The sequence below is a fragment of the Mustela erminea genome, chromosome 3 (genome assembly GCF_009829155.1).
Source record: "Mustela erminea isolate mMusErm1 chromosome 3, mMusErm1.Pri, whole genome shotgun sequence".
Classification (NCBI taxonomy): domain Eukaryota; kingdom Metazoa; phylum Chordata; class Mammalia; order Carnivora; family Mustelidae; genus Mustela; species Mustela erminea.
The window spans coordinates 155,873,022-155,885,059 of NC_045616.1; the positions used below are offsets into that span (position 1 = coordinate 155,873,022).

Consider the following 12,038-nt stretch of genomic DNA (forward strand, 5'->3'; position numbering starts at 1 on the left):
GAAATGTTTTACAAAATCAGATGTTGGGAACTTCGAAATGTCAGGGGATGAAGAATCACTCTACCTTCCCCACTTAATGGGCATATGCGGTCTATTGCAGGACGGATGGTCACAGTATCACTTCGTAGCCTCATCGTCGACCATCGAGAGGGATCGGCAAAGGCCCTACTCCTCCTCCCGCACGCCCTCCATCTCCCCTGTGCGAGTGTCTCCCAACAACCGCTCAGGTAAGAGACGCCCAGAGTCCGCCAGTCCTCATTTCTCCTGGTGCCAGGGCCCTCCCTCCAGCCCTGGCTGACCCCCCCGGAAGGAGAGCCGTCCCAGTTGGACATTGGCTACAAACACCAAATGAGTCCCTTTTCCTTTCCTAGCAGTGGTAACTTTGTGTCGTGTTCATACAGACTCACAGCCCTTCTAACAGATTTCTAAAGATCTCTAACAGGTGTTACACACACGAAATGTATGTCATGCGCCTGCCTTCATCAAACAACAAGAATGAAGATAGCGTTAGATGTTTGCAAATCAGGGTTTTCTGTGCACACTTTCCAACTTAAAATAGTTTGAGTTGCATTGTATTGATTGCAATTAGAATAACAGAGTGAGGGAGAAAGGGCATGCTTTTCCAGCTGTAAAATGACATACATTTGAAATATCCCATTGAGGGTTTCGTTACTACTCCAAACCTGATTAGCCTGCTATTATTACCTTTAAACCAGCCAATAAATCCTTGATAAAGTCTTATCACAACCACCTGGAACTATTAAGTCACTCAGTTGAATATTTTTCTAATTTTGTCCTGTTTCTATTGCTTGAATTTTCAACTATCTACTCTTATTTACTTATAAAAATACTTCATTTTTATACCCTTTTCAGTCACATTAGATAATGCCTAAGATGAAGGAAAAAATTAAGGACCAAGTAGGAGCCCATCATTTAATATATAAGTGGCATAGTCTCCACTGTCTTTATTCCAAGTGTAAGTCTAAAAACCAAGCTTTTGATTTCTGCACTTGGAGTTTTGTTGTGAGAAGGAAAGATGAATAAATAAATATATAAATACCTAGATAGGTGTGCATGTATATACACATACATGTGCATGTGTGTGCACGCACACGCGTGTACGCACACACCACTATCTAGGTTTTTACTTAAGAAGAGTTTCTCCTTGCTCTTTGCTGCCCTCTGTCTGCTGGGGAACCGGTCCCAGAGGGCATGGCAGGAGAGTGCCCGTCCACCCTTGAGATCACTGGTCATTGAACTTTACACCACACTTTACTGTCAGGATGATGACGAAAACCAGACGTGAATGGGGAACATTTGACTGAAATAAATGACTCTCCCAGCCGCGGGAAAGCCTCTGTTTCTAGTGTGGTGTAACGGCTTCTAACATTCCATTCTGCACTAGACAAGAACCGGACACCACCGTGAGACGAAGAAATTTCCACCTTTGGAAGCACAGGGGTGACCTTTCATGTTTATTACCCCATACATCTTAAAAAGATAGGGGCACCTGGGTGGCTTAGTGGGTTAAGCCTCTGCCTTCACCTCGGGTCATGATCTCAGGGTCCTGGGATCGAGTCCCGCATCGGGCTCTCTGCTCGGGGGGGAGCCTGCTTCCTCCTCTCTCTCCCTGACTGCCTCTCTGCCTCCTTGTGATCTCCCTCTCTGTGTCAAATAAATAAATAAAATAAAATTTTTAAAAAGATAAAACATAGTGGGTGTGGGAAGCACAAAGATGGTGTCTTTTTAAAAGCCCTAATTATTACGACACCTCGGTGTTAGAGAGATGAAATGACGCAGTAGATCAGAAGGTGCTGGAAGGAGAAGGGGCAGAGGTCCAAGAGCTACCGCAGCCATTCCGCAAGGGCACTGCCTGCTCCTTCCTCCTGAGGCACATCGAAGACACCAAGTGAACACTTGTTTGCGTGATTTGATTTTTTTCCAGGAGTGTAATCTTAGTTTTCGGACCACTGTGTTTGAGGTCTTGAAAGGTAATTACACACTTGACATACTTTAATAAACCCCACCATCTGCACTCTATTAGATGCTAATTTTGAAAGCTTTGGTCAAGAGGCTCCAAAATATTGTACCTTCGTGGTGGCCTGGCGGCGACTTGTAAAAGGCTAAGCTTTACGCAAGAGGGCATAGAAGCAAAGGAGCAGGGTCAGGGAAAGGACTGTCCCAGGAGAGGGTGACAGAGAACGGAGGACAGGAGAGAGAGTGGTAGAGGGTGGACACGGTGAGCGAAAGCCAGCGGCCCACGTGCTGAGAACACGTGCGAACTGGACACACAGCCCAGTCCAGTCATGTGGAGCAAATGCCCTTTTCTTCTCTGTCTTCCCAGTAAACTTACACCCCGAGCTTCTGATCCAGCTAGTTCCGGGTGGGGCTCAAGTATCAGTATTTTTTAAAGTATTCCAAGGATTTAATTGTAGCGGGAAGCCAGGTTTGGGAACCTCTCGGGGTTTTGATAGCTGAATGGCGAGCCTGGATTTTGTTTGAGTAGGTGTGAGAAGTCAGCAGGCTGCCTCTCAGGAAAGGATGGGTAAAGGCTCCCTCTCGCCAGCCGTGGCTACAATGTGTACTACTGTCCATCCCCTCCTCCCCCGCTTCTGTTGATTTGCATGTCCGTTTCCTGTCCTCCACAAGTTCAGAAAGTGACATGATTCATGTTTCTTTTCCCCAGTGTCTAGTATAGGGATTTGCTCATAGAAGATACTAAACTTAATGACAGGGACCTAAAGAGAAGATGGGGCTCCCTCCCCGGGTGCAAAAGGCAGCAAGTGGCCAGGGTGCTAAGGTGTCGGGGAGAGAGATTGATGGGGACATTCATCAGGGACAGCTCAATGGGGAGCGAGCTCTTTGCACGCCCTGCCCAGCCCGCACCATGGGCTGAACTTTGCGGGCTGGGTGACTTCAGCCCCACAAAACATCCTAGGTGTTCATCTGGCTTCCTTCAGGACAGTTTCTGGGTCACTCAGTATTCAAGCAAGACTGCATTTATTTTAATCAGGGATTCTCCAAAATCAGTAACAACTCCTCTGAAACACATCTGATTTTTACAAAGGAAAAAAGGAAGAAAAGAAGCAAGGGGAGAAGGGGAGAGTGGAAGGGAGGGAAAGAGAAGAGCAGAGCAGAGAAAGAGAAATAAAGAAAACAAGTCTGATCTCATTCTTCAAACTGTCCCGTACTCGGTAGGTCATATCCCCATCAGAATACCTTCCTAAGAAAGATGGCCCCAGGAGATAGTCTTTAATTACCAGCCCCCAAGCCGAGTGCCCCCTTCACTGCAAAGCACCGAATGACAAGGAGTTCGGGAAGGGGTAAAGACAAGAGCCCAAAGAATAAAGAACCAGCAGGTCCGCGTACACACACTGGTACAGGTTGAGCCATGTGTCTTCGTGACCTTAGCTCTTTCTGCGGAAAGCTATCCGGGCTGTGGAATGAGACACAGAAGGTCTTCCTTTTGATTTCTTTATGTAGCAAGTGCCCCAGCTTCACCTCGGGAAATGATCAGCCTCAAAGAAAGGAAAACAGACTATGAATCCACTGGCAGCAATGCCACTTACCACGGAACTACAGGAGAACACACTTCCAGGAAAGACACCATGACAGGTGAGCGTGACCATGTATGTGCCTCTCCTCCTCAGAGCTGGTGACGTGATCTGGGACAGGGCCGAGGGCTGGGACATGAGACTACAAGTCACGCTCAGCAGCTCAGCAGGACTGAGCAGCTAGCAGCTCACTTGAGAGCTTGACAGCAAGGAGTCTCAGGAATTGGGGGCAGGGAGATTAAGCCAGAGGAATAAAAGCGGAGTATCTCATACCTGAAAATAACTGAGGGAAAATGTTCTCTATGCACACTTCATTCTGTCTTTCACCTCTCACCTCCCCCTTTCCTTCTTGCTTGCCCCGCTCATAATGTTCCCTCAAACTAGAAAGAGGAGTCACGCTAGAGCTCTTCTTAGCTGCCATAATCTGGAGTGGGGAGGATTCAAGATGGTGGGTGCGCCGTAGCCAAGCTTGGCCATCGTGAATAGAAGGAAGGGAAAATGGATGAGAACAGAAGGGGAAGCGAGGGGAAAAGAACAAAAAAAAAAAAAAAAAGAATTCCAGGGCCCACAGAACTCCTGCTGAGACATTTTCTCTTCTTGACATGAAACCCATCTTTTATCATGACAGACCACCAAAGAGATTCATGAGAACCAATAATCGCAGTTTCTGTATGGATGCGTTGAGGTCTTGTGCCCTCCATCCTTCACTACCCCAGTCATACCCCTTGTCTCTCCTTCCTCATCAACTGTGATTCCAGCAAGGCCAAAATCGGTACCCATTGCCACCCATGCAACATGCGCTGCCCAGCCTTTCTAATAACCAGCCTTGCCCCTGACTCCTTTCTGTTCTCTGCGACTCTCCTTGTTCCCATTCATCATCCCCTCCTTGCTTTCCATACACTTCCCCTGCCCCAGTTTCTCCCTTCCTCCAAGAAGCAGGACTTGGGGGTATTGGTGTAGGGGGGTTATGCCTTGAAAGCCGAGTTTTCAGAGCCAACAGGCTCTCTAATAGGGATTCCACTGCCTTCTCTGCCACGTGGAAGTGTGGGTGGGTCTCTCATGAAAATAGACCATGAGGAATAGGGTTTTAACAGAACATAGCCAGATGAGGCTGTTCATGAACCTGGGAAGTATGAAGGCCATAATCCTGAACAGACACTGAGACCTTCGCATCAAGAGGATCTTAAAAGTTTTAGTTTCTCAAGTATTATTTAGGTGTAGACCTACAGGGAAGCAGAAGAGAAAAAAATTGGATGATTTATTAAGATGTTTTCCAGTCCCAGGCCATTTAAGATACATTTTTCTAATGGTAAATGTGTTTACCCCTAGGGCAGTGTTTTCCATGGTAGCTCTGCATGACTGCAAGAGAGAAAAGCACAGTAAACAAGACGTTTCTGATGCACAGCCCCAGGGTCAGCACTCTGCCCTCCACGTATACACCTCCCAGGGAATGTCTCAGCCTCACGTCTGCACTCATTACACAGAACATACCTTATTATTCTTATTCACTGTTTTTCCTGCCTTCAGTGTTGCCCCTATTGTAGACAAGCATGAACAGAGGAAGCTGGGAAGCTGAATGCCGAGTCCCTAGAGTCAACACATTCAGCAGAGAATCTAATTTGTACCAGTTACTCTAGAGTAGTGACACCCAGTTCCCTTAGTTCATTCATTCTGCGATTATGATCGCCCCCAGTAGCCACATTGCTGGCACTCTGGGATAGCCAGTTGAGACTACAGTTACAAAAACAATTCTGAAGTTGACTGAATTGTTATGTAACTTTTCTCTCTTGCCCAGTAAAATCACTCAGAAGGCTTTTGAATGTGGGAGTGTTTCTGTTGGCATAGTTCCAATGGTACATAATCATGCCAGGCACACATAATGACTGAAAAATAAAATCTGACCTGTTTCTAGAAGTTTAATGACAGGGATCTTGATAATTCCAGTATTCAGATATATGTCACTTTTTGCACTTATTTAAGAGGCTTAAGCATCTTTGCTCTGACTTACTTTAAAAAAGCAATTAAAAAAAAAGGAATTCAAAACTACACTAATGATCACCTAGCAAGCCTGAAAAAACATTGAACATATGTGTATACAGTAAGGTTCCCTTTAAGCCAACGAGTACTGTGCAAAAGTCAGTTGTTATTATCTACTGTGTTGGTGGTAGTGATCGTAGTGGTGGAGGTGATATAGTGGAGATGGTGGTGGTGTTGCTGGTGGTGGAGGTAGTGAAGTTGGGGATGATGGTGGAAGTAGTGGTAGAATGGTGGAGGTGATGGTGGAGATGGTGGAGATGGTAATGGAGGAGGTGGTGACATGGAAGTAGAAGTGGTGATAGTGGAGGAGGTGATGGTAGAAGATGGCGGTGATGATGGAGGAGATGGTGTAGGTGGTGATGGCGGAGGTAGAGTTGGTGATGGTGGAGGCAGTGATGGAGGTGGAGGAGATAATGGAGGGGGTGAAGGAAATGATGGTGGAGGTAGAGGTGGTGATGGTGGAGGAAGTGATAGAGGAGTTGGAGAAGGTGATAGCAGAGGAGGTGATAGAAGAGGTGCAGCTGACGATGGTGGAGGTGGTGACGGAGGAAGTGATGGAGGAGGTGAAGGCAGTGATGTGGAAGTAGAAGTGGTGATGGTGGAGGAGGTGATGGTAGAAGGTGGTGGTGATGATGGAGGAGATGGTGAAGGTGGTGATGGTGGAGGTAGAGTTGGTGGGGTGGGGGAGGTGATGGTCAAGGTGGTGATGGAGGAGATGAAGAAGGTGATAGTGGAGGAGGTGACAGAAGAGGTGGAGATGGTGATGGTGGAGGTGGTGATGGAGGAAGTGATGGAGGAGGTGAAGGTGGCGATGTGGACATAGAAGCGGTGATGATGGAGGAGGTAATGGTGAAAGATGGTGATGATGATGGAGGAGATGGTGAAGGTGGTGACTGTGGAGGTAGAGTTGGTGATGGTGGAGGAGGTGATGGCAGAGGTGGTGATGGAGGAGATAAAGAAGGTAATAGTGAAGAAGGTGATGGAAGAGGTGTTGGTGGTGGAGGAAGTGATGGAGGAGATGGTGAAGGTGGTAATGGTGGAGGTAGAGTTGGTGATGAAGGAGGTGCTATGGTGATGGAAGAGACAGTGATGATGGGAGAGGTGGTGGAAGATGTGGTGATGGAGGAGGTGGTAATGGAGAAGTTAGCGGCGGTATTGGTGGAGGAGGTGATGGTCGAGGTGGTGATAGTGGAAGTAGTGATGATGGAGGAAGTGGTGATGGTGGAGGAAGAGTTGGTGCTGGAGGAGTTGGTGATGGAGGAGGTGTCTACTTACTACCTTCCACACTGGCATGAATAAGCACCCAGCTAACCGGTGGAAGCCCCCATCTCGCACAGGAATGGAAAGGATGAATGGCCAGCTCCGGCTCCATGGCACTTTTGCACATGCCCATCATTTCAGCATTGACATGCACATCAGATTTCTCGTGTCCTCCACATCAAGAGCAGTACTTGTTACCATTCACAAATATCCGGAGGACACTTACCATATAGTACATTGAAAAATACCTGAAAACTGCCGTCTCCCTTGTTTCTAAGAAATCAGAGGATGTCCTACCATTTCCCCCAAAGAAAACGCTCCCTCAGCTATGGGAAAGTCATGGGAAGCTTCACCCTCAAAACACCATGTGGGACGGCTTAAAGGGAGAGCAGGTTCTTGCTGGGTTTGAATCTCCTCTACTGAGCCCTTAGACGTGCAGATCCACCTGGGTTTTTTGTGCCAGGCTTCCCCCACTCACCTCTTCTGGATTCATTATCTAGCTGAGACAGAATCTTTCAAAATGCCTTCTCCCCTTAGTGTTCTCTTGCTATCGTGGAGCCCTCAGAAGGCCAGAATCAGCTGTTCATTCAGGCATGCAGGCTGACGAGAGCTATTGCTCATGGTCATGATTCCCCGGGAACATTACGTGTTCAGAAGCTTGCATCAGGGAAGGGCTGTGTGATCCCAGCAGCTACACGGCCTGACTTTAAAATTCACCCAGGGGAGTTTGCCCTCCCATCTGAGCTTCCCAGATGCCTTTACATCAAATGGTCTAGCCCGTTTGTGTCAGTCTCTCTTATGCCTTATTAAAGCCATTCTCATCTTCCGTGTGTTGATTCAGTTGGAAATCGGGGCTTATACAAAAGAAGAAAGGCATTTCCTTACATGTGTCCTCTTGGTCAGACGTACAAGAGCAGAGTGTCCATGAAGACACCTGCTTCATGTGTTTGCAAAAGCCGCAAGTTCAATATTGGCTACACACCCTCTCTTAAACAGGTGAAGTGGACCAAAGGGCAGGAGGGAAGAACTTCTAATAGAAGCCTCTTTAGTTTCTAAGGAGACAGAGAGAGGGGCACAAGGGTCTAACAGTGCATGTTCCAGCAAATAAAAAAATGCATTTTGTTCCAAGTAACAGAAAAGAGAAAACCACAAAATTTCACCCTGCAATGACATTTTTCATCAGCACATGGCAGTGCTGAGGACATATATTCTCAGGGTTACGCTTCACTCATTGCCTCAGCAAATAAAGCCCTGACTCTGTGAGCATCTGCCGAGGCCAGGTGCTGTCCCAGACCAAATGTACTGGTGAAGGTGGCAGGACAGACCGATTTCTGACGTCCCAGTACATCTGCTGTCGTAGGTGAAGGGAGGTGCCACGTGAGGTGGACAAAAGAACGAACTCACCACCAAGGTAGTACCACGTGAGGTTGTGTATGATGGAGAAGATAAACAGGTTCCGAAGACACGGGATCCCAGGTGGGCAGGGCTGCTCTCAGGAGCTTGAGCAAGAGACTGAACCCTAACAGGGAGAGGCAATCCAGAACCTGTGGGAAATGAGTTCCAGGGAGAAGGATCAGCAAACCCACATCCCGGAAGCAAGGCCGGCTGGCCCGGGTCAAGCAAGGAAAGAGGCCAGTGTGGCTAGGACTCCCCGGCCGAGAGAAGGGAGGGAGATCCTGCAGGATATCAATCCGGGCCCGATCCCGCGCCTCGTACCTTGGCAGGACACTGCAGTGACCTAATCCCGTCTGTCCAGCAAGATGGGTTGGCTCCTGGGAACGGCGAGGGTGGAAGAGCAGGGTCGGTGGGCTGTCAGGGAAGAGTCTGTAGCTGGCAGGGGTCCAGGAAAAATGCAGACAGGAGCTACGCACACCCAACCAGAGGAGATGTCAGGGGGGCCTTTAAAATCCAGAATGGGCCCTCAGCTCTCACTTTCTTAAGCACAGATTTCCAAGAGGACTTTTCCTGCACAGGAGTTAGGTGCTTGAATTAATAGTCATGGGTGGAGTGGTCGATATTACTGACCTTGTGTCTCCAGGAACTGTGTCTGTAAGAAAGTAGTTAGGGTGCGTCATCCTAGTTTACCATTACGTAGACACTGGAAGCAAAAGATAAGGCTTTCTTAGTTTCTGGAGTGTTTTATACCCCCACTGACACTTAGTTCTTTCCAGAACATTCTTTAATCATAAAAATGATTACGAGGGGAGTGGCATCCTGGGCCCTTCCTCTGGGCCTGCGGCCTGAACCTGAAGATTGTAGGGGAGGAAGGGGGCAAACCCTGCCCGCGCCTTTGAAAGCTGCTGGCCAGCAGAGCAGACCTTCCCTCCTTTTGGCTAACCTGCAGGCCAGTCTCAAGAGCGGGGGGGGGGGGGGGGGGGGGGGCGGCTCCTGTCCCAGTGTCTAGCTGGGTTCCAGAGCTGCAGCCCCCGAGGCGTGCCGGACAGATGCCGATGGTGCTTCCTGCCCGGCCTTTGGGCCTTTGAGAAATGAACTGTCTGCGTGATGATTAAGCACTCTGTGAGCCCAAATTAGAAATTTCATCCTTGTCGTTCTCCAGCTCAACTCTAAGTCGCTCATAAAGATGCCTGCATGCCTCCGTGCGGGAGACAAGCTTTTATTAGCCGCCGGTTCTCACCAGAGAAAGAGACTAGAATCCTGGCAAGCTTCCCATCTGTTTGCTGACCGGCCCAACCCTGTGTGCAGTCTAAACGTGACTGCAAGAGACTCCCGGGCTATGGGGATTTGATAGAACCCCTAACTGTTCTTCTTTCTTATATCTGCATATAAAATGAAGAGTCCAGAGCCAAGGGATTCTCCCACGTGCCATGGCACTTGGAATGCACCCCGAGAAACCAAGCTCTGTTAGGGCAAGAACTTGCCCCAATCCCCATTATTCCTCACTTGAAACCTTGTCTTCTTTGCTAATACTTTTTCTTTCCCTCTTTGTTCCCCCCTTTTCAGCTCAAAACACTGGAATTTCAACTTTGTACAGGAATTCCTATGGTGCGCCCGCTGAAGACATCAAACATAACCAGGTAGAGGAGACGGGCACGTTTGGGTCCATTTCCCCTTTGACTCGCGTGAAATATCCTGGAATTGGAAAAAAAATAAATTAGCTCCTACATAGCCTACGTAAAGGACTGAAAAAAGAAAATAACATTCCCTGCTGCTGTCCCATTCACATTTGCCACAGCGTGTGTGCGTGGGGTCCTGGCAGTCACTGGAATGGCTTCAAATTTAAAAATGGGTTTTGATTTCACTACAGCCACTCACTTCATTGGGTGGTAGCAAGCAAGTTGTCTACTATGATCCAAAACAAAAAGCTCAAATACATGAGTGGAAGAGTCTGGTTTCTAGATAATGTTGTGTGATTACTAGACAGGGATTCGTTTGCTCCCGTAACCCAGCCAGGTGTTGTTTGGAGGAAAGCATTCATTACATGTGATAGTTACTAATAAAATAGAGATGACACATTCAAGAGTGAACAACTAAATGGGTGTATTGAGGAGTGCCTTGTTGCTCAGTCTAGTTGGGGAGACTGGCAGCATCAGTGCCCCAAAGGAGCTTGTTGGAAGAGATTTTTCTCGGACCCCTACCCCTAATCTATCTGATGCAACAAAAGCATCAGAGTTGCCTTTCATCAAGACATTTAGGTGATTCGTGTACATGTTCCAGTTTGAGGAATGCTAAGAGTAGCCCCTTCAAGAACTGGGCTAAGTGTGTGTGTGTGTTTGTCTTCTTTGGCAAGCATTCACTGGAGGCTCTTTTTCTCTCTCTCTCTCTCTCTCTCTCTCTCTGTGGTTTTGTGGGAGCTGTAGAAGCAAGCAGCACAGCCACGGCTGCCTCATTGATTGATAACTTCATTCGTTTGTCCCTTGTAGTGGTCACTACAGGAAGACAGGCATTCCTCGTAACTGTTGGCTGCCGGTAACCACCGCCAGAGCTGGCTGCTGTAGATGCTCTAGATTCCCGCCTTGTGTCAGGAAAGTTGGGCTGAAAGTACATCTGAAAGCTGTTTGTTTGATCAAAGTGACCAGAGGACAGTAAACATGGGGGGAATGTGCTGGGTTTTTCTCAACACCTGGCTGGGCAGCGTCTTTGTAAAGGAAAGGGACCTGCCCTAGTAGATAGAGTGTCTTGTGTAGGACCATTTCCAAGAGAGGAAGGAGGAGGACATGGAGAGTATCTCCTCGACCTTAAATTACCTTTTTTTCTGATCACTCATCCACAGGAGAAATGGTAGTAGGTAGAGGGGTGATGCCATTGCTTTGAATGTTCCAGGCCATACGCAGCCACTCTGGAAGACATCTGGTGTTGTCTGCAAGCCCCTGGTGAAAGCCCAGGCCCCATGGCCTGCCTGACACGTTGCTAACATCTACTTCACCTCCCTCAGTTCTGGTCTTTGCTAAAAGCAAAGAGGTCAATGAATAAATAAATAAGTGCAAGAGTGCTAGACAAGTGCTCACCAGGGGTGGCCAGCAGCAATCTGCATATCAACATGCCCGCTCAAACACAAAGGAAAACGGGAACAAAGTGTATGGGAAATGCCAATTTCAATTATGAAAACCAACCTTTATCTTTTAGTAAATACCAGGAACAGTGAGAATTGTCTATAGCCCTTAAAGATATTGGTCAGGATGTGATTGGACCCTGACTTTGCATCCAAGAGTGTAGGAGTAGTCTTTAGTCTCTGCAGGTTGAGAGAAGCTCATCCCAAGAATTGGCTTATTCTGTATCAGCCTTTCTCTCCCTGGATTCCACTGTCGTTGGCAGTGAAGACATGCGCAGGTGTGGCCCAGAGGTCCCTGGCAACTTACAGGATGGCTTACTTTGGTTTCCTTAAGACTGCCTGCAATCTAGATTTATAAGATGGTCCCCCAGTGGCTCTAAGGGGCGCATTCTTTTTACCTGAGCCTATGATGAACAATTAAGCAAATTGAAATTAATGCGCTAAGATGGCATCCCTGCCGGGAGAGTAAGCACAACCTAGTGTGGCCTTTTCCCCAGGGTGCCCCAGAGTGCACTCAGACTCAGTGGGGATTGTCAAGGCCACGGTGCCCCAGGCAAATGCTGGGAAGCCCGGCCTGGATGGAGTTCAGGCTTGGCGCCCCTTGTCAACACAGGGGAGATGCTCCTGGCAGGCCACCTGTTGAGCTGAGCTCCAAGGTGATAGCTCAGGGCCATCAT

The 12,038-nt window shown here is 48.0% G+C and overlaps 1 protein-coding gene across 4 annotated transcripts in view; it reads left to right on the forward strand.

Moving 5' to 3' along the window:
• The window catches only part of CTNND2 (catenin delta 2), a 901,368-nt gene that overhangs the window by 882,040 nt on the left and 7,290 nt on the right, over positions 1-12,038 (forward strand). For all 4 annotated transcript variants that reach the window (XM_032337744.1, XM_032337745.1, XM_032337748.1 and 1 more), the window contains 3 exons: positions 101-227; positions 3,484-3,615; positions 9,813-9,886. In XM_032337744.1, coding sequence (XP_032193635.1) covers positions 101-227; positions 3,484-3,615; positions 9,813-9,886 — 333 coding nt within the window. The remainder of the gene's footprint in view (positions 1-100; positions 228-3,483; positions 3,616-9,812; positions 9,887-12,038) is intronic.